Source organism: Schistocerca gregaria, chromosome 2, assembly GCF_023897955.1.
Source record: "Schistocerca gregaria isolate iqSchGreg1 chromosome 2, iqSchGreg1.2, whole genome shotgun sequence".
Lineage (NCBI taxonomy): Eukaryota > Metazoa > Arthropoda > Insecta > Orthoptera > Acrididae > Schistocerca > Schistocerca gregaria.
In genome coordinates, this window is record NC_064921.1 from 398,983,060 (window position 1) to 399,007,413 (window position 24,354).

At 36.2% G+C, this 24,354-nt stretch overlaps 1 protein-coding gene across 4 annotated transcripts in view; it reads left to right on the plus strand.

Annotated features, from left to right (window-relative positions):
• Positions 1-24,354, plus strand: part of LOC126322318 (protein timeless) — a 383,108-nt gene that overhangs the window by 295,720 nt on the left and 63,034 nt on the right. For all 4 annotated transcript variants that reach the window (XM_049994282.1, XM_049994284.1, XM_049994280.1 and 1 more), the window contains one exon: positions 14,191-14,389. In XM_049994282.1, the coding sequence (XP_049850239.1) occupies positions 14,191-14,389 (199 nt within the window). The remainder of the gene's footprint in view (positions 1-14,190; positions 14,390-24,354) is intronic.

Genomic DNA, 24,354 nt, shown 5'->3' on the forward strand with positions numbered 1-24,354 from the left:
AAAATTTGTTTTTGGAGTAACGTGATAACTGTGTGTCCAGTCATCTACTAAAGAATTTGTTTTGACATTACTCTAAAAGTTTTGTCTTGTTTTCACCTTAATGGGCATGGATTATATTCTGACATAAATGTATTCTTGCTTTGAAGAAACACTGATATAATTTTTAAACATCAAAAGCCTAATTCAAATATATTTCAGTGTATTGAATCATCTTTTGAGGTACGTTACTTTAGTTTTCAACCAATTAAGTGAACGATTTACATGTTACTCTTTATTCTCCCAGTTGGTAATAATTACAGCTGTTGGTTTCCTTTTTATGGGTTCTGTGGGTATAGAAGTTTTTGTTACACTCTTCCTTCATGAAAATGACTGCAGATGAATGCAAGTTGTTGAAGAACAACTAGCATCACCTTATAAAGTGTGTGTATACATAGGGTGTCCATAATTAAAGTTTCAAAACACTTGAAACAGGCGGAAATATTATGGAACAAAAAATCTATGACAATTTGACCAATAGATGGCGCTTTATCAGAATATGTACACCAACAGATGCGTGGCACATACCTGTTCCTCAGTTTGCATCTGAGATGCCCAACATGACTGTATCCCAGAAGGATCACACTTTGCTGTTAAACCTCTTTTACAAGAATTGTGTCTGTGGACCATTACCACTGCAGAAGCTCCATGCCCTCAAGGGCATGAAAAATGGCACTGGTTGGACGTCTGCTATGGGTCTGGAGAGAATGATAACAAAATTTAAAAAGACAAGTTCTTTTGAAGTGCAGTGTGGAGGAGGGAGGAAAACACCTGATCAAGCGTCTGTTGAAGATGTGGCCACAGTACTGCAGGAAGGGTCAAGCAATGGTTTACTCCTTAATGAAATTTGTCCTAAATAATATATCTCTTTTTCCAACAAACATCTCAGTTCACACATACAATATCAGGAACAAAAATGACCTGCACAAGGACTTAAAAGCACTTACTTTAGTTCAAAAAGGGGTCCACTACTCAGGAACACTCATCTTCAATAATTTGCCAGCAAACATAAAAAATTTAGTTACAAATAGAGATCAGTTTAAAAGGAGCCTGAAAGACTTACTAGTAGCCAACTCCTTCTACTCCATTGACGAATTTTTTAATAGAAACAAATGATGTGTTGTATATATTTATACTATTAGTATTGTTATTTCAGCTTAAAAAAATAAAAAATACAAAACAAAAAAAGGTGACATGTTCCACATCCACAAGGATCTCCTCAACACGGATCTATGGAACGAAAACTAATCTAATCTAATCTGTGCAAACACGCAGTGCCCAAACGTTGGACACGTGTGTGGTGCATGAAATCTTACAAAACATTCTACATTGCTATCCATACAAAATCACCCATGTTCAGGAGATGGTTCCTGCCGACTTGCCAAAAAGACAAAAGTTCGCTCTGAAATTTCATGCTCGCACAAATGTGGACTGTGAATGGCCTTCCAACATTCTGTGGACAGCTGAAGCCCATTTCCATCTTCAAGGACATGTCAATACACATAACTGCAGAACATGGGCAACAAAAAAACTGCACACACGTCAACCAGTACCACTTCATTTTCCAAAGTTAACTGTGTGGTGCAGGTTTTTGGCATTATTTATGGTAGGGCTGTATTTTCATCTAATTTTGTTTCTATGGGCAAAATTGTTCAGTATTATCACTGCAGGAGCTATTCTAGACTGTAAATATAGTTTTGCAGTGGCTTTTATCAGTATGCTCAAAGACTGTCAAGTGGCAATCCATGTCTCATATGGGCATTCAGATTCAGAAATAAAGGATTGTTTATGCAATGTAAATACTTAAGGAGTAAAGGGGACCACTCACTGAATAGTAGAAGCATTGTATCTATGACAGGCACACAAAAAAGAATGAAAACTTTCTATCTTTCAGATGAATCCTGTAGGATGATTGTTTACACACATATTCATAGCTTCATGAAAGATTAATTCAATGGGGTTTTGTGAGTATACATGTTTGCCATCCTTAGTACTGCAACAGATCAGTTGCTCTGCATACATATAAACATCAATAACATCATCTGCAGGAGTAATAAGTTTGCAGTGATTCTACTTCTGTGCCAGAGAGAAGGGAGGATTGTTGATATCATTCCTCAGAGCAGTTCCACAAATGTAACACCTAGTTTTTTTTCCTTTGATATTTCAGATGGATATGATTGGTGTCGATATTTGATCAATGACAACTTTTCGGACTAAAAGTATTTTGGAATATTTTGTTGGTTACCACTCTTCTTCTGACACTGGCTTCATCCACAAGCTTTTTCTTGCAATATCCTTTAGGAGCCTACCTGTTGCAGACATCAAAGTTTGAGGTCATTGAGTAAAAACACAAAACAAGCAGTTCATATTTAAACCAAAAATAATGTTTAGCTGAAGCATTTACTAGTGAAAAAGACCAGCTTACTTTCTGCTTTTGTTTGTGTATCCATAGCCAACATATGTAACCATTTTTACATAAAATTTAAATTTAATTCTGATGAATAACACTGCAATACATCCTCTCAACTCAGAATATTTTGGACATGCTTTCTTGAATTTACTAAGAACATCAGCAGTCAATGATCACTTCCTGAAGTATGTTGAAGAAATGTGGTACAACAAGGCTAGTATTATAGTGTAGGCTCTAAGTTTCTTAGCAGTGTTGGTGAAGAGTCCACTAAAACAAAAGTGTCATCATTGTAGTAAATAGTGATAGAGGTATCAATTACAACATGGATTAGGATCTGAACTCATTTTATTAAGGTCTCATAACCCATATGATCTAACTTACTTCATATAAAATTACTGAAAGTTTGTTTCATTTTGTTAAAAATATTTTATAATGGCAAAAAAGTAAATGCACTCTTTATCCATTGTTGCAAAATATTATATTCTAACTTTACTTCAACTAACTATATTTACTAATGCTCAATGATGATTTGGGAGTCCAAACAGTCACTGTTTACTCTCGAGTAAAGCATTTCAGTAAGACATCTGTTGGTCATCTTCAGATGGGTCATTGATGACTGATGAAAGCTGTGCTAGATGTTGATGGCTTAACTGTAGAAAAATGTAAGTTAATACAGACGAGTAGGAAAAACAAACCTGTAATGTTTGGATATAGCATTAGTTGTGTCTGCTTTGCCACAGTCAACATCATTTAAATATTTGGGCATAACACTGCAAAGTGACATACAATGGAATGAACATGTGAGGATTCTGGAAGGAAGGGTGAATGGTCGACTTTGGATTATTGGCAGAATTCTAGAACAGTGTAGTGTATCTGTAAAGGAGACCACATATATGACACTAGTGCAACCTTTTCTTCAGTACTGCTTGAGTGTTTGTAATCTGTACCAGATTGGATTACAGGAAGACATCGAAGCAATTCAGTGGCAGGCTGAAACATTTGCTACTGGTAGGTTTGAACATCATGCAAGTGTTACAGATATTCTTTGGAACCCAAATGGGAATCCCTTGAGAGAAGGCAACATTCTTTTTGAGGAATGGTATTGAGAAAATTTTGGGAACTGGCATTTGAAGCTGAATGCAGAATAGTTGTACTACCTCCAATATACATTGCGTGTATGAACCACGAAGATAAGACACAAGAAATTAGGGCTCATACAGAGGCATATAGATGACTGTTTTTCCCTTGCTCTATTTGTGAGTGAAACAGGAAAGGAAATGACTATTAATGGTATGGGATACCATCTACCACATACCGTACAGTGTATAGTATTGTGTATGTGTAGGTGTAGATATCGACCTGAAAATGATTGACAAATGTTTGGTTGAAATATTATGCTGAGAAGTAAAGAATGTTGGTTGGAATCCAGGTACATCATTAAATATTCATTGTGCAAGGAAAACTTCAGGACACACAATGTTGAACCCTTAAATTTTTTCATGTATCCAAGGATAAAGTTTTAGTAAACATTAAGAAACGTATTCCCATTGTGGAGCAACCTATCACAAGAAGGCAGCTCTTCTCTTAAGTCCAGAGTGAGCCTGTGTCTGGTGAGACATTGGTATTTTGAAGCATTTTCAGAAGGTAAGCAATGAAGACTAACCACACATGAAATTAATGCACCTAGTCCCAAACTGCAGTGTAAAGTGAAATTTCAGTCATTAAGAAAATACTTTGAGAAATCCACTGTGTGTTATTTTATCTTTCCATCAAAGATAAACCTAATAAAATATCTTAATTCCACAAGGTTGAAATTTCAGATGTGTGTATATCTGTGAGAAATGTCAAGGGGATGAAAATTGCTTTAGCATGGACCATGTGCTTCTGCACTTTCACAAGCTTTTCACTTGGCACCACACTTACCAGTGAAAGAAAATCTATTTATGAAGTACGTCTAGTAAGTTTTGTGGGTAAATTCAAGACAAGATAACATAGTTTATAGCTATGAATGGAATTATTAAGCAGACACAGTAGTAGCTCTGTGTGTAGCTAAAACAGCAGTGGTATGGCCTCTAATCCACATGTTACACGAACAAAAACTGTTAACAGCAATGCAAATATTAACATATTGATTCACACCATTAATTGCAAGATAATAATTTTCTCAGATTATTTGATTATATGTGAGAAAGTGATACCAGATGAAAATTGTTATAATACTCTACTAGATCTTGATGAAACATCACTGTAATGTTACTAGCTCTTGTAGACAAACACAGAAGTGTGAACTTCATGAAATGTAAAAATTCATTGCCTTTTGACTGCCTAATGAAAACAGCTCAGTATTAGTAAAGGAAAAGTAAGAAGGCTTCTGCTCACTTAGATGTTAAAGTGGGCAGATGAATGACAAGTGACAAGTAACTGAAATCTTGGATATCCCAACAGTAATTTGTTCTAAGCATGCAAGTATGCATTTCAGTAAAAGTGTAGGCAGTACTAAGTCTCAGGAATGTGATTTAACAGAATCTGTGGGAAGACAAGGTATTGGTTTTATAGAACCCGGTCAGTCATAACATATGGTAGAAAATTCTACTGAAATGTCATTAGATGTAATTCAAAAACTCTAGAAAATGGAGGGCATTCAGAGATCAAGATGAGATCAACCACAGCCAAGGAATAGGGGGTAGAATGAGACCCAACTGCAACAACAGAAAACCAGAGGACTTTTGGAAGAAATTGGAAAGGGTTGAGTGTGGGGGTTACATAGAAATGGCCTGTAGTTTGTTTTCTGATGACACAACTTAATGTTTGGCCTGAAGTAAATGCATTCATATTTGAAGATAGCATAGGATGCAAAGCAATTCAGTATTTACACATGAGGCATCCCAGTTTTATGGCTGAAGGCTTGTGGTGTGGCAGGAATTGGCATTAATAATTCCAATCCCAAAGAAAGCAGGTGTTGACAGATGTGAAAATTACCAAACAATCAGTTTAATAAGCCACAGCTGCAAAATACTAACACGAATTCTTTACAGACGAATGAAAAAACTAGTAGAAGCCTGCCTTCGGGAAGATAATTTTGGATTCCGTAGAAATATTGGAACACATGAGGCAATACTGACCTTACGACTTATCTTAGAAGAAAGATTAAGAAAGGCAAACCTATGTTTCTAGCATTTGTAGACTTAGAGAAAGCTTTTGACAATGTTGACTGGAATACTCTCTTTCAAATTCTAAAGGTGGCAGGGGTAAAATACAGGGAGCGAAAGTCTATTTAAACTTGTACAGAAAGCAGTTGGCAGTTATAAGAGTCGAGGGACATGAAAGGGAAGCAGCGGTTGGGAAAGGAGTGAGACAGGGTTGTAGCTTCTCCCCGATGTTATTCAATCTGTATATTGAGCAAGCAATAAAGGAAACAAAAGAAAAATTTGGAGTAGGTATTAAAATCCATGGAGAAGAAATAAAACCTTTGAGGTTCGCCGATGACATTGTAATTCTGTCAGAGACAGCAAAGGACTTGGAAGAGCAGTTGAACGGAATGGACAGTGTCTTGAAAGGAGGATATAAGATAAACATCAACAAAAACAAAACACGGAAATGGAATGTAGCCGCATTAAATCAGGTGATGCTAAGGGAATTTAGATTAGGAAATGAGACACTTAAAGCAGTAGATGAGTTTTGTTATTTGGGGAGCAAAATAACTGATGATGATCGGAGTAGAGAGGATATAAAATGTAGACTGGCAATGGGAAGAAAAAAGTTTCCGAAGAAGAGAAATTTGTTAACATCGAGTATAGATTTAAATGTCAGGAAGTCTTCTCTGAAAATATTTGTATGGAGTGTAGACATGTATGGAAGTGAAACATGGACGATAAATAGTTTGGACAAGGAGAGAATAGAAGCTTTCAAAATGTGGTGCTACAGAAGAATGCTGAAGATTAGATGGGTGGATCACATAACAAATAAGGAAGTATTAAATAGAATTGGGGAGGAGATGGTGGCACAACTTGACAAGAAAAAGGGACCAATTGGTAGGACATGTTCTGAGGCATCAAGGGATCACAAATTTAGCATTGGAGGGCAGCGTGGAGGGTAAAAATCATAGAGGGAGACCAAGAGTTGAATACACTAAGCAGATTCAGAAGGATGTAGGTTGCAGTAAGTACTGGGAGATGAAGAAGCTTGCACAGGATAGAGTAGCATGGAGAGCTGCATCAAACCAGTCTCAGGACTGAAGACCACAACAACAACAGATTTACAAATGTGCAAATAATTTAAAAAAATATGTTCTTTGGTGACTTGAAGATAGAGGGATGAGTTATTCCAAACTTTTATTCAGACAGTGATAATTGTTTACCTTTTATAGATGATAATTCTACACTAAAAACAGTTGGTGAATAAGACAATACAAGCTGATATTATGACTCAAACACATAGTACTCTCCAGACTTTTCTTCTATCTAATATATCTGCAGTTCCCTTGGAATATTCATTACTGGTGGTGCAATATCCCCTGTGCCTGTAACAGAGCTGGAAGCAGTTAATCAATAATCTCATTGAATCAGTTCTGTACACATGAAACAGTACTGTCTGTTTGCAGTGCCTACACATGTCACAGAGGAATCATGAATTATGCATTGTCCACTTGTTTTTTAACTATTCCACAGATGCAAAAATTGTTGTCTTATATATTGAGTCCTTGACCAGAATTATGAAGGAACTACCAGTGTTGAGTACCCTCAAAGCAACTGAAAGTGTATAACAGAGACAAAGTGAATTAAAACATGTTCTTTGTGTGGTGTGTGAAATTTCATCTTGTATCACATTGTTTATGGTAAGATTAGTCCCATAATTTAATACAGTATTCATTATAGTTTTAGTTTTCAAATACATTTTTAATTTACATTCCTCAAGTAGCATCTAAAATATTGTTTACATTTGTTTGTTTTATGTAACATTCATGAACAAGTTTACATGGTAGATAAAATAAGTCTTATTGTACATTTTACTTGCGGATGGTGTTACTCTTACATTGAGTTATATTTTAGCAGTCTAATAAAGCTTGTAATTTTACACGGATAGTAAAGCACACCCAAAAATGTAAGCATATGCATATTGACCATACTTCATTAATTCTTTCAGAAAGTGAAACACAATCTTTCAACAACCAAATATAAAGAAATTAATGAGAATTATTGGCTTGTTCCTTGACATTGAGCACGATTCCTGTAATCACATTTTCTGTTTGGAGATGCTCTTGTAACCAATCAACAGTAATAACATACATTATTCTACCATCATTACACAGTTCTATAAGCCAAACAGGTACCGGTACTTGTGACATGGTGAGAGAGTGAATAAGCTGCAATTAATATCGTTCCATGAAGTGGCTTGTGAATGTCATTTCAAATTTGTCTGCATTATGACAATGAAAACAATCAATATTTGACAATATAATGTAATTGGATAGATAAAAAATCTACTCACCAAGCAGCAGCAGAACATACACATAAAAGAAGGTTATACTGAGGCAAGCTTTTGAGGCCGGTGGCTCCTTCTTCAGGCATAAGGGTTGAAAGGAATGGAAGAGGGTTGAAGGAAAATGACTCTAGACGTCTAGGAAAGGTGGTAGTTTTCAGAAAAGTCACCCATAATCACGGGTCAGGAGAGACTTACCAGACGGGTAAGTCTTTGAAATCTATCCCTTTTCCTAGACCTCTCCAGTCCTTTTCCTTCACCCTTCTTCCTTTCCCTTCAACCCTTCTGTCTGTAGAAAGAGCCATTGCCTCTGAAAGCTTGCCTAAGTATTGTATAATCTTCTTTCATGCATGTGTTCTGCTGCCGCTTGGTGAATAGATTTTGTATCTGTCCAGTTACATTATATTATCTGCATTATGAGCTGTTCAGGTAACTATTACACTTCCTAATGACAAAAAGCGGCATATGGATTTTTCTTTGACTTTTATATTTTTTTCTCACTAAAAGTATGTGTTTGATACACTCAACAAGTATGGTGAATTTGGATGAATAAAATAACAAAAACGTAAATACAAATGAGACTAAAAGTAAGTACGCATCATTATGGTGACACACTATTATGCGTTCATGCCTGCCACTCGTTTGCCATAGTGGATGATCACTTGTTGTAGCAAATGATGTGTCACCCAGCAAAAGTGCATTACAGGCTGTAAAGATCCTAGGACAAGAGTTTTCTCTGCCACATGTCTCTTTGCCATAGCATGCAGGTGTTACTCAAGAAGCACGCTACAGGAAGCACTCCAAACCCCTGGCACTTCCCACGCTGATCCCGAGCTATCCACATGATGAGTGCAATGATTAAATGCTTCTTATGTGTTCAATTTATTAATTATATCAGAACTTAATGGCTTACCGTGGTGCTACAAGATATGTGCACAACCTGTGAAGACTTCAAAGGTGAGTTGGTTTTCTGTGCCTATTAAGCAAACAGTATTGTAGGCTTCTCTTGATGCCTATGGAGAGCTGGTTGGCATAGGACTGACACAGTATTTCGGGGCACAAGTGATACAACACTCCGTCTTCATGACCGTTCTGCTTGTGGAGTACCCACTTCACAGAATCTGTTATGATATAGCAAGTACAGTGTCTAATGTTTTTGATGACTAAGAGTGTGTGAAGTGTATGTGAAAACTTCCCACTTCTTTTATACGAGTTGACCTACTTGGTGTATACAGCCATACAGCCGATCTTCTCTGAAAAGCTGGATTCTGGAAACTTCCTCTATGAAGAATGATGCTAGTTACAGGAAACTTAAAGACTCTCTCACCACTTGTGAAATAATTTGGTATTCGAAGAATAATTTTCAATAACTATTGGTATATTTGACAAAATTCACACTTCGCACATAAACATTTAACTTTTCGTAAGTAACTCATATTGTCTCACATTAGAAACAGATTTAAGTCCATTTAGAAAAGAATTGGCTTAACAACCACGTCTGTACTACAAACATATCGTAAAATATGTCTTACCTCCAGCAAGTCCAAGTTACTAACAATAGTCACAATTACAAACAGCACAGAATAACATAGAAGTTCCTTGGTTTTTCCGTGTGCTTTCACTACAATTTTCACAGATTGCCCAACAAGTAATTGTTGGTGCCGTTCAACCACCACGTCGACCTTTAGCTCATGACTGATTTCACACCTGCACACACAGACAGGTGACGCGCAATAGGTAGTGTTCCTTTCTCCCACTCACATCTAAAATATCATGTGTTGGAGACAGTGGAAGGCCCAGTGGTTCTAGAATTTATGTGGAAATTTTCGAAACAGTACAAATCCCCCCTCACACTCTGATCGGACATGCGATCTTTTATACATAATCATTAAGTACATAACATCATTCACAACATTTCATATCATAACAATATACTTTTCTCATATATGTTTCTACATACATCTTTCACTTCAATAACCATCTTTTTTTTCTCTCTCTCTCTAGAACAATCTTTAGCTGAGCATTCCTTTATGCTGTTCTTATTTCACCTTGACATGAAGACCTGAACATTTTTTCATGTTTTTAGTCATCTTTTATAATATTTAAGAATTGTAAGGACTCTTTCCTTATTTCCAATCCTAAACTGCAGGTGTTCATGACACTTGAGTATTCTATTATTTCTAACCTTTGTAGTACCTTTTCTTCAGTATGTACTAGCTTTATTATCTGTTGTAGTTTGGAGGAACTCTGGGCAAAATGAAAGTGTTCTTTTTGACACTCGTGAACTTACATAAAATGTAATTATGCTCATTATGCCTAGAATTCAAACTTTCCAGAATAATCCCTGCAAAATTTTGTGACTTTTATCACGAAACTGTCCCTTTCCCCAAGGTCAGTACCTATACCTTGTCTTTGGGTTGACCGTATGAGACCACTCCCTCATTCCATTTTGAATAGAGGGAAACATTCCACATGGGAAAAATATATTTAAAAAACAAAGATGCTGTGACTTACCAAACAAGAAAGCACTGGTAGATAGATACAATAAAAAACACACAACCACACACACAAATTTCAAGCTTTCGCAACCCAAGGTTGCTTCATCAGGAAAGAGGGAAGGAGAGGGAAGGACGAAAGGATGTGGGTTTTAAGGGAGAGGGTAACGAGTCATTCCAATCCCGGGAACGGAAAGACACCTTAGGGGGGGAAAAAGGACAGGTATACACTTGCACACACACACACACACACACACACACACACACACACACACACATCCGCTCATATGCAGACACAGGCACATATGTCATTCTCTCCATGACTTTTCGATCTATAATCCCTTCAAATTGTTCCTCCAAACTACTTATATTTACTATATCAGAGTTTTCTATCTTCTCTTGGAATCTTCTTTCTACATTATCCACTTGCTTACTTACACCTGTAATTTGTGATTGGATTATTGGCATTATCTTATCTTGCTTTTCAACACCCTCTTTTAAATATACAATCCCTGCTTTACAGCATCAGACTTAACATTGCATACATTTTCAAATGATCCTAACTTTTCATTGATTTCTAATTCTACAGCATTACTTTTTTGGTAAATCTTGTAATTGATCATTCTGTTTCTGACTAAAGTCAGTCAACAGTTGATTTACATGAATGTCCAAGGAATTGGTTAATTCTTTCTTTAAGTCTAATTTCAAATCCTCTACTTTACTATTCAAAGTGTCAAATTCAGTCTTTAAAGCATCCATGCCTTCGCATAGATTACCAAATTCTTTGCTCTGTGAATCAACTTTGGCATTTAACAGTCTTAAAGTTTCATTCTGAGCATTTAAACTAGAATGTACTAAGCTTAGTTCTTTACTTAGAGTTGCACTTAGTTCCTTACTCAGAGCAGCATTTTGAGTCGTGATTAGATTTACTAACTCAGACCAATCAGGCCCTTCTTTAGTAATTCTCATTGCCACAACTAGTTCTGACGTCTCTCCAATTTGCTGAATGTGATCCATAATTTTACAAGCTTTAGACCTTGTGAGCATTTAAAAGTTAACTATAAGTATAATAACTACATTAATAAAGTTCATTAAATAGTTTGTATCACTTTTTGCTAAGATACAACAGTTCTGTTTTGTGCCCACCTGGCATAGAATTCTCGCAGCGTTGGTTAGCGGATGTGACATCAGGTCAGCACCGGTGAACAGCAGTTGGTGCTGGCGGTGTTGGATGTAGGCTGGTTTCCAAGTCTGTGTCCACGTTATGCGTGTGAGAGCTGTATACTCCCCACACTAGATCTTCTTAGTCATATTGCTTTAGGCGTATCTCTTCTTAGTCTAATACGTCAAGATCTTCTCTCTGGTTTTTCACATTGTGACTATCTTATGTCTTCTCCCTTATTTGCCATTAGAAATTTTCTCCTGCGGATACTTTGGCATAATCCAGTTTCTCTTAATGGTTCTGTTGTCTGGTCCTGCTCAGTTGCTATGGCTTGATAGCTTTTTCTCTCTCTCTCTCTTTTTTTTTTTTTTTTTTTTTTTTTTTTTGTCGCAAAATTCCTGTTTTTGGTCCTTTCACACTGGTGGCCTTATTCTAACGTTTTTGTGATGACTTTTTTAATAGGCCTTCTCTTCTAAAACTCTTCTCTTTCAGCAACCCTGTCTGTATATTTGGACTCTATGCACAGTAACAAATTCACAGTTTCAATACAAACATTTAACTTCTTGTAAGTAACTCATATCATCTCACATTAGAAACAGATTTAAGTCCATTTAGAAAAGAGCTGGCTTAACAATCATGTCTCTACTACAAACACATTGTAAAATATATCTTGTCTCCAGCAAGTTCAAGATAATAGTTTTTTCACAATACTGAATCTCAATTGTTCTTTTGTCACTAACAATAGTCACAATTACAAAAAAGCACAGAATAACACATAAGTTCCTTGGTTCTACCGTGTGCTTTCACTACAACTTCCACGGATCACCCAACAAGTACTTGTCGGTGCAGTTCAACTGCCTCGTCGATCTTTTGCTCGCGACTGATTTCACGCCTGTACACATACACAGGTAACAGATGGTGGAAGGCCGAGTGGTTCTAGAATTTACGCGGAAATTCTCGAAATACTACAAGTGTGCCCTGACACTTTTGTGAACTGGGTAACCTGCTTCAGCACCATGTGTGTCAGTTAGAGACAAAATATGAAAATTGTTAGATCAGTTCACCTATGGACTACAAGTTCATAAGTGTGCCATGCAATTTCTTTGGTTATTGTACTAGATTAGTCACTACATTCTCAATTCATAAATTGTATATATTTTTGCCTTGTTCTTTTTCTTAGATTGGATATGCTCTTTACCTGTTTATGTCCAGTTATTTTTGTATAGCATAGTTCTTCACCCCTGTATTAAATTAGTCACATTTTCTGTGTCACAAGAATATAAATGATGTTCTTTAATGTTGTCTAAAGAGATTGTGTTAACTGATCTTTCTGACAAACAGCGGGCACTCATTGCACGTAGTGATGTACAAACTGGCTTGAGGTTACTTTGTACATAGAAATTTTTATAAGTGTGTGCAACTGATTGTGCCTTGTTAATGTTCCAATAAAGGAACTGTTCAAATCTGGATATTTTTTCATGACATGTTTCCATGATTTACCATCTCCTTTTACCCTGCTCACTTACTAACACTACTGCACCTGCATGTTATATTAATAAATTTCCACATCATTATGAGTTCTTGTTAATAGGCAATTTTTGAGAGCTTCCTCGTAATTTCCAAGGTTAAGTATTTCAACTTCATAATAACTAGTCACTCAGTCCTATTATTATATTCACATTAAATTATCTTATAAGTACCAAACTTATTGCTGTTATTGATGTACTAATTGTAGTTGTTACCGGAAGAATCAATAACATGGGAAGTTTCTTCATATTCAAAGCTTTTAATAAATATGCTTATATGGATGTGTCGATTCTTAGCACTTTGCTGAGTTAATAGAGAATGGAACTGAGTAAATGGCCATTAAGAAAAAATATATTGAAACCTAACAGCCAGAAACTACCACACCATATAGTTTAGTTCAGTCATATTACTATTTGTTATCATTTTAGAGCACCTGTATTAGTGATACATGAATAAAAGTTTCATTGAGTATCTGTTACGTTTGTTAGCATAATTCAAATTTTATGTTCCACTTGAAATTTAGAATGCAGCAAGCAGAATGCTGGAAATAAATTAATAAGACATTTTAGACAATATGCAAATTCATAGATAGAGATCTGTTTTGTTTTGTTTGTATATTTGAACAAGTACAGAATGAACTGTGCAAATTAATCCTGTTTATTTATGTTATTTACATATCGTTAATAGGTTGGACAACTAGAATGGAACGTTTCACGTGATGTTGAAACTGCATTCTGGCCACCTTACCTCCAAGAAACCATTGCTGCTCCAGATTGGTATTTCAAATCCAAGCACTATTTTCATACCTATTCTTCTAATGGTGATAATTTTTGACAGTCTGAAAACATTCACAGAATATAATATTAATATGCATGTTTCAAACAGATATTCACTGTGCATTAGAAGATTCTATAAAACAGTGCCTTTATTTGAACATTGGAGCTGATAAACTAGACATGTTCATAATCACTCATCGTATAGTTTTTGAAAATGTCACAATTTGGTTTTCATTTCATATTCTGCAGAGCTGAAATAAACTTTTTTAATGGTTTTTCTTGTTTTATGGTCAATTTGTTTTCTAGGTTTGCAACTACAGAAATAATGTACCAGTATGGAATTCTTCTTGAAGATTTCCAAAGTAATGGAGAGTTTGTCAATAACTGTGTCTTCACAATGATGCATCATGTAGCAGGGGATTTGGAAAAGGCTACAGTACTTTTTCAGCCACACATTCTTAAATCCTTTTCACAGATATGGGAGACAGATTTTGAAGTATCTGATGTAAGTAAAAGCTGTGATACCTGATAAATAATTGTAAAACCTATTTTAAAGAGTGGCCTCCATTCCTCTGCAGCAACTTGCCTGAATGTGGTCCCATAGATTTTAAGCTGCAGCAAATGAAATAGAATCCAGAGCCTTCAACAGCTGTGATTATCAGAACTACAGGCTGCTGGTACTTGATTATGTCTTCCTTTCACAGGGAAAATTCTGGAAGCTAAAACTTTCCAGAGGACAGGGGCTACAGTCGTACAGTGGGCTTTGTAAACTTAGTAAGAATCTGGGAGATGGAGCTCAGTTAACAGCAGGGTGAAATCATGGTGGTGAAGTGGGTGCTAGTATTGCATGCTCATTAATTGTTACCAGTGTAGTGCTGGTGTGGAGTAACCACATTTTGTCTGGCGTTGGCTTCCTGTCCATATGTAATTCTGGTTCATCTTTTGAAAGCTTCAGACTCTGTTCCTATCTACATAGAAAGAGGATCCTGAATCAGTTGAGGCAATTAGTAGGTGTAAATTACAGCTGTGTGAAGCTCTAGGATTTTACTTGATCTGATTTTATCTAAGTAGAAAAATGAAATAATTTTTTCCTTAAATCATATCTAAACAATCCTTTTCCAGTAAAAATGAAAGCCACAAAACAATAATAATGACATCTAAATTATACCCACATTTTGTGGCCTTATAAAATCTTTGAGGCTGTATAACAATGAAGCACATTTAATAACCTTCCTTTAACCTCAAAACATTGAAGCCAATCTGGAATGTGGAGAGAGTTGAATAATACCCAGATACAACAAAGCAAGACAAATGTATTCCCCTTATCACACTACATCAACCTGAACTGGAATTTATTAATCATTAGCTTTGATGAAGAGGGACAGGCTTAAAAAAGTTTCTCCCACTTAAAACCTTATACTGTGCTATCCATCCCATCTCTGTGAATAACCTATTGATGTGTATTATCCCTCTCATTACATCATTTTGCCCCAGGTGTGTACCCCTGTGAGCATCACCCATTCAGAAACACACCCTATGTATCTTGTTGACATCACATACTCCAACTTCACTAATGTCAAAAGATGCTGGTATTATATGTGTGATGGGCACATACACATATGTCAACTAGCCTTTTCATTTTTTTTGTCTCAGACAAACTGTTAACACACCAGTAAGACGCTATTCTGTTACCAGGCACGTTATATTAGATGCTTTGCTACTTGTCAGACACTTTTATGTTATTGGGCAAGTTATCAGAAATTTTTGTTACTCCATATGTGGTATAAATTGAGATAATTAACTATAAAATTTGAGTTTTTTCTAAGCATGAAGTTCAAAATGTAACAGCTCATTTAGTTTTTCATAAATTAAATAAATTCTAGAGTTTTATACACTTGTAAGTATGGTTTGCATGCTGTGCAAAATTCATCAAAGAATCTGTCTTTATTTACAAAGAAAAGTGTACCTATAGCAACAAATGCAGCCAATAGTAAGTGAATAAATGATGCCACAGTTCACTACCTGCCCTTTTGTACCAGACTGCCCAGCCTTTAATGTCCGATATCTGTAATGAGAAATGGCTGCTACCCGACCCCACAATGTCTGGACATGGTTTTACCTTGTTTTTGCCATGTGGTGAAGAAGTCACCACAGCACTCCTCAAACAACTGAAAAGTCATGCATTTTCCAGAATACTCGTGCTGAGCCTCTGTGGCATCACAATCTACCCTCGGTCAGATTCAGATAGATGGTGTGTTCTACACAAGGGCAGCATGCTCACTGATACTACATGCCCCATACTTGTGTCTGACTAGCAGTCATTCCTTGCCAGGCAGTCCTGCTATTGCCTCGATGGGTTTATATTAATAGTAGGTTGGTGGCCATATTGTTCTAGCTCATCAGTGTGTATAAGAAATAGGAGCAGATCCAACATTGAACTCCATATTACTTCCTTTGCGATTTCTCCTCAGCCACTAATATTCTTTACCCTTTCGACATTGTTTGAATTATTCAGCACAACCCCATGCACAAGTATTCTGTTTTTTTTAAGTATGATTCAATCCAGCTGTGCCTAAAGCATTAAATTGTTTAATGCTATAGTTTTTTAAGAGATTAACATGATCTACACAATCAAATGCTTTTGAAATATCACAAAAATACCAACTGGTGATATTTTATTATTTATTACGTATACTATTTGATGAGTGAATGTATAAATAGCATTATCAGTTGAGGAGCCCTTCTGGAATCCAAACTGTGATATGCAAAGTAAATTGTTTTCCATTATGAGACTGCTGTTGAGTACACTAATATTTCAAATATTTTGGAAAACAGTGTCAGTAAGGAAACTGGACAGTAATTGTGCAAGTCTGTCTTGTTGCATTTCTTATGAAGAGGTTTAACAATTGTGTATTTTAACCTGTCTGTAAAAATTTCCTGTGCCAATAATGCATCATTAATCACGTTACTTATTAAGTTGGAACAACTTTTCAGAATTCTGTTTGAAATATCACCAACCCCGCATGAACTTTTGTCTTTTAGAATTTTTATAATTGTATTAATTCTAGTGAAGGATGTTGGCACTGCTTCTAGTTCCTTAATGTTTTGTGGAATGATATTTTAATATATTGTCTTGCTTCTTCAACTGACCCATATGAGCCAATTTTTGCTGCTGCTTTTAGAAAGTTCTGGCAATTTGTGAATTATAAGTCACAATATTATTATTTATTTTAATTGTTATGGGATCTTGTATAGTGACTGGCTGTCTTGTCTCCCATTTGACAATATGCTATATAATTTTAATCATATTATCTGCATTATTTATTTTGGTAAGGATGTGCATACTTCTGACTTCTGACTTTCCTTCAAATACTAGTGCATTTTTGTGTAGTATGCAAGTAATGTCAGATCTTGACTTATTGTGATCTTGATGCAGATATTCCCTCTTCTTCTTACCTGATATTGATTCCCTAAGTTATCAACGGGTTTTGTTTCTTTTTATTTTTCTTTCTTTCTTTCTTCTTTTCGTCCCCCTCCTCCTTTTTTTAATGGATATTTTCAATAGTTTTTTTAGGAAAGCAACTTCCAAATATTGAACAAGTTTACTATGGAATAAAATGAATTTGACATTAGCATCTCTTTCTATATTACCTCATACCATACCACTCTTGTCACCTGACTCTTAAAAACATTGTACCCTGTTCTCATTAATAAGCCTCAGTGCTTTCTATTAACCTATCTCAGGGTTGTAAACTCCATATTGTTTACCTCCACTGATTGTGCATTGTGATCATATACTGCATTAGCAATTGAGTACATATTAATTGCTTCAGCCTGAGCATTGTGTATAAAGATGTTATTAATATGTCTCCTACTACCATGCTGCATACTTGTCAGTAAGTTGAATACTGAAATTACATTGAAAGACCCAAATATAACTTCTCCATACCTGTGACTACATGTTGTTCAGAATTTTCCACATCTTCTAGGCATCCAAAAAGCTCATCTATCTTGTTTTTCAACTCTCTGATGTCCTGTAGGAATAAATTAATTTCATTTTTCTGGAAACTGTACATGTTTTATAGTCCCATTCTGCTCTGATTCTATTCACCATTGTCTGTCTGTCACCTGAATATGACATGAAAAATGTGCCCCTTTGACTCCAGTAATCGCAGCGATTTTGTCTTGTATTCTTGTGGCCCTCTTACACTTTCTGTGAGATGGTCAGTTAATATTTCCTGCTATTCAGTTGCAGGCCATGATTAGTGTATCCCCACCTTTTAATCGTAGCAACAGGTGTGGCACAGATACGAGACTTTGTTTCAGCTGAAGCAATTTGCTCAGCTCTTTGTTCACAGGGTTAATAGCTCTGTTAACCTAGGGCTGGTCATGTCACGACAAAACCTCCAAAACCCCGCACAAGTGTGTGTTATTGCTGTTTATATTTTCTCCATTTCATCTTTAATGTTATATTTCAAGTTGTTAGTCAGGCTATTTCCTTGCACTATAAGTAACTTACTCTCACCATCAAAGTCTCTGCATGAGGCTGCTATGTTTCCTGTCACCTGGCTAATGTTGGTGTTAGAACATCTTGTTTCACCATTTGGAACACTCATTACTCTTGCCAGAAATTCTCGCTGTTTGGAACTGTAATGTCATAGTATGTCATATTACTTCACTTGCAATGTATATTATTAGCTCACCAGAAACTATGTCTCACAGTAAGGCTTTGGTAAGTCCCGTCTATACTTCACACAACTTTTTCTTGTTTCCAAGACATTTTTGTGAAATTGTCTAAAACTGAATAAATGTTTATACACCTTGAAGTATGCAACAGACTTGTTGTCTCTGGATGCCCTTCTGAAAGGTGTGATTACATTATAACTAATATTTCAAAATTCCTCTCATTGTATGTTTTAAATACACACCCACACCCACACACACACACTTTGGAGCTTCAGTCTGATTGGCATTGTTTGTACAGATTATTTGTCAGGTGGTCTCTCTCTCTCTCTCTCTCTCTCTCTCTCTCTCTCTCTCTCTCTCTCTCTCTCTCTCTCTGTGTGTGTGTGTGTGTGTGTGTGTGTGTGTGTGTGTGTGTGTGTGTGCGCACGCTCGCGCATGTACATTTGCAGTGCGCAGGGGTTAGGGGTTGGGGTGGGGAGGGACAGGAGTTGGAAGCCAGTTTGGAGTTTGTTGGTGACAGTTAATTCAGGTGGTCAGGCCCACACGAAAGGCCATGGAAGTTATGCATAGATGATATGATGTAAATCAGTAATACTCTCCAAACTTCTATACAAATCATGTTTAGAATAGTTGCTGTAAAACGTAAGTTGATCACATGTTTTATGAATCCAAAGCATACCATCAGAGTTAAAACATCTTAGTGAACATCAGTAGTTTAATTACACCGTAAACATATAACATGTAAAAATCATTTTATAGTAGACATTATTGTGTGTCAAAAGATTTGCGACTTGAATCACATGACACTACATATACAATATTAATTTTTAAAGAAACAATTCTGCAATAATTGTTAGATGTGCAGAAGAACCATGTGACTACAATATTAATACATAACTGTTGCTAGCGGTGTAACACACATAGAGGTGATGGGGACATTACTTTGAGGCCTGTTCATATTATGAAAACCTGAGAGAGGGAACATGATTGTAACAATACTTATATAACAACAGTTTTATTAAGAGAGTAATTGTACCGAGATATGCTAGACTGTGGCTCAGTCTGGTTACATGGAAAAGAATGAAAAGAGAAAGCAAATGTTTCTAATATGTATGTTAATTGGATAAATGAGGGTCACTCCAAAAGAAATACACACTATTTTTTTAATACATCTTTTATTCTACATGTTTGAAAGTTTTTAAGTGTGTAGATACATCCTTCAGGAACAATATTTTCATTTTTCCACATAATTTCCATCCCTCTCAACTGCCTTACACCATCTTGGAACCAGCGCCTGTATACCTGCATGGTAAAATTCTGGACCAAGTTGTTGGAGCCAATGTTTGGCAGCATGTACAAGGGAGTCATCATCTTCAAACCTTGTTCCACAAAGAGAGTTTTTCAGTTTCCCAGAGAGATGAGAGTCACATGGAGCCAGGTCAGGACTGTAAGGCGGGTATTTCAGTGTTGTCCATCCGAGTTTTGTGATTGCTTCCATGGTTTTTTGACTGACATGTGGCCGTGCATTGTCGTGCAACAGCAAAACATCCTGTTTTTGCCGATGTGGTCGAACATGGCTCAGTTGAGCTTGAAGTTTCTTCAGTGTCGTCACATGTGCATCAGAACTTGTGGTGGTTCCACTTGGCATGATGTCCACAAGCAAGAGTCCTTTGGAATCAAAAAACACCATAGCCATAACTTTTCCATCAGAATTTTTGGTTTTGAATTTTTTTTTCTTGGGTGAATTTGCATGATGCCACTCCATTGATTGCCTCTTCGTCTCTGGTGAAAAATGATGGAGCCAAGTTTCATCATCTGTCACAATTCTTGCAAGAAATTTATCTCCACCATTCTCGTACTGTTCCAAAAGTTCGCTGCATACAGTTTTTGTTGTTTCTTTGTGAGCCACTGTGAACATCCTGGGAACCCACCTGGCACAAACCTTTTTTAACGTCAACACTTTCAGCATTCTGCAAACACTTCCTTCTCCTATCCCAACATAGTGTGACAATTCATTCACTGTGATGCATCTGTCAGCAGTCACCAATTCGTTAACTCTCTGCACATTGTCTGGAGTGTGTGCAGTACGAGGCCGCTGCGAGGACAATCCTCAATAGTGCCGTGCCCACTTTAATCACATAACCTGCTTGCCCACTGACTAACAGTACTGCGATTGACAGCAACATCTCCATAACCTTTTTCAACCTCTTGTTGATGTTTCCCACTGTCTCATTTTCACAGCACAGGAATCCTATGACAGCATGTTGCTTCTGATAAACATCAAGTGTAGCAGCCATCTTGAAGACTTGCTGTGACGGCGCTACTCATGGGAACAGGTTGAACTAAGTTTGAAAACAAGTGGGAAGGATATATCTACACACTGTAAAACTTTCACACAATCAGAATGAAAACTATTTTTACAAAAACAGTGTGCATTTCTTTTTGGAGTGACCCTCGAATGTCCAAATCCCCTTTTCTCTCCTGTCGCTCTCCATCTCCCCGTGCTGCTTTCTTTGCCCATCTCCTCCTCCTCCTCCTCCTCCTCCTCCTCCTCCTCCACCCTCTCTCTGTCCATCATCTGCTTCCCCATTCTGTGTCAATCTTCTCTTCCCCTGTCTCTGTGACCTTGAGCCTTGTTTATTTTTATGACAAATTCAGATTAGGTACTAGCATTCTAATCATAAACCAATAAACCATAAATATATCTTTTCTGTTTGCTTGCAGTGTTTCAGTATTGTATATTTTGTTTATACACTTATGTATTAAAAAGTATATAGTCCTGTAAATAAAATAGAAAGAAACTTCCACATGGGAAAAATATATTAAAAACAAAGAATCCAAGACTTACCAAGCGGGAAGGCGCCGGTAGACAGGCACAATAAAATAACACACAAACACACACACAAAATTTCTAGCTTTCGCAACCAACGGTTGCTTCTTCAGGAAAGAGGGAAGGAGAGGGAAAGACGAAAGGATGTGAGTTTTAGGGAGAGGGTAATGAGTCATTCCAATCCCGGGAGCGGAAAGACTTACCTTGGGGAAAAAAGGATAGGTATATACTCGCCCACACACACACACACACACACACACACACACACACACACACACACACACACACACACACACACACACATATCCATCCATACATATACAGACACAAGCAGACATGTATGGATGGATGTGTGTGTGTGTGTGTGTGTGTGTGTGTGTGTGTGTGTGTGCGCGCGCGCGCGAGTATATACCTATCCTTTTTTCCCCAAGGTAAGTCTTTCCGCTCCCGGGATTGGAATGACTCCTTACCTTCTCCCTAAAACCCACATCCTTTCGTCTTTCCCTCTCCTTCCCTCTTTCCTGAAGAAGCAACCGTTGGTTGCGAAAGTTAGAAATTTTGTGTGTGTGTTTGTGTGTTATTTTATTGTGCCTGTCTACTGGCGCCTTCCCGCTTGGTAAGTCTTGGATTCTTTGTTTTTAATATAAAGTATATAGTCCATATGTTTCTAAATTGTTGTTACAGTAATGTGCAAAAATCTGAAGCAAATCAGAAACGTATATTTTCAGATTTTTGGTAACAGTGCTTTCAATTTATATGAAACACACATATATTTATATATTAAAGAATTAGTTACTTAAAAAACTTCAATTTTTAAATTGAATGTTGTGTCAAAATTTCAAAGCAATTGGTGTAGAACTTTTGGAGATTTTGAACAAAACAACATTTACATTTTTATAATGTATCCCCATTTAATACATACATATATTACATATATACCACATAGTGTTCCAGTAAGTATATGAAAACACGTGGGTATTCAGATGCAACGTTATATCAAAATTTCAAAGCAATTTGTGAAGAATATTCAGAGATTTTAGATCTTAAAGAAACAAAGATCTACATTTAATCTGACATAAAAAATATAGATGTTCTTAACGGCAAATCTCCAAAAATTTTGACCCATTGCTTTGAAATTTTTACACCATGTTCTATTGGTATACACATTTGTTTTCATTTCTCTGTTTTTTAAATAAATGTAATACATAAATTTATATACATTTAATAATAGGGAAACATTGCTACAAAAAAATCTCAAAGTTGCAGATACCTGTGTTCCACATAATGTATTAAAGGATTAGGTACCGGTACCTAAAAACATACATCGGTAGCAGCAAAATTTCATAGCAATGTGTCAAGTATTTTAACTGGTTAACGATTTTGAATAAACTAACATTTACATTTTTATAACGTTTCAACTTTTACTACATATATATTACGTGTGCATTTCGCTTTTGTTGTTTGCAAGACATCTTCAGTGGCAAATCTTTTGGATGTTGATTTACATGATGTGTTCTCATCCCTTTGTTATAGCCATTCTTCTGATAACGGCTATTTGAAATTTCTTTTTTTATATTTCACTGCATTAGGAATAAGAATACAGCATGTAGACCAAAAAATGTGAAATTTGCTACTGAAGATGCCTTGCAAAGAATAAAGGCAAAGCAAGTATGACATACAATTGTGTTTTATTCCGTTGTGATAGGTTGTCCCAAAGTAATAATTATCAACATACTGTAATAAAAGAAAGTTAGACTTTAGAAAATACCTACATACATGTGCACACGTACTATCATCGTCAGTATTGTTCACTGTTATCAGTGTTTTTTACTGTTATTTCTTTTTACCGTCATTTATGTTATTACTGTCATCAATGTTTTTCAATGTCATCCATATCTAAATGTTATATGTTTATGCTGTAATTAGATAACAGAAAGTACAGGATGGCCACAGTCTCCGCCACCAGCAGCCAGAGACTGTGGTCTTGTGTGTGTGTGTTGCATCTGCATGAATGTGTGTGAGCATGAGTGTGTTATCTATTTCTGATGAAGGCCTTGTTGGCTGAAAGCTCAATTTCTGACAGTCTTTTTGTTGTGTCTTTCTGCGACTCAGCATCATCACTGTATGGTGAGTGATAATATTGTTATGCTGTAATTAGAATATTTATGGAATATTCCATCAGTTCTTGGAGGAACATAGACACATTAATAACATGAGAGCACAATATTAATGTTCCACAATAATATTTATTTAATAGTCCACTATGGACTGTCTTTCGGCTTCTTAGGCCATTGTCAGAAAATGTAATCCTAAATAGATAGTCCATACAACTTCAGTGGGGGTTCAAAGCTGAACAAAGATTGTTGCACAAAGATACATGACATTTGTTTTGTATCAATATAGCCATAAAATGTTACATATCTTTTTACAACAAGCTTTGTACAGCTGTGAATTCTTGCTAATGTTGTGTGGACTATCTGTTTAGTGCCCTAAGATGCTGAAATCTGGTTAATAACAAACTATTAAATGAATATTGTTGTGGAACATTAATACTGTGTATTCAAGTTATTAATAGTAATTAAGATATTTAAGGAGGGGAATAATTGTTTCAAATTAAAAATTCATGTGGGAAATAATATTTATTATGTGCCATTAGCTACAGCCATCTGGTGGCGGGCATGCTTACTTTTTAATGTGTTGAATGGCGAGAGTCAGTTTGGCTCTTAGTGTTGATTAAGTACTCTGATTAGATACTATGGATCCATAAGATATGTGATCAACTTATGCATCACAGCAATCATTGTAAACATTGTTTGTATAAAAGTTTGTTCCATCCTTTTAATGTTAGTTCTTTGTACCATAGATTTGATTTGAAGATGCTGTTAAAGTGAAACTTGTCATCAGGTGCAATAGTAAAAGGAATATAGTGACCAAGACAAAAGTGTATTATCAAG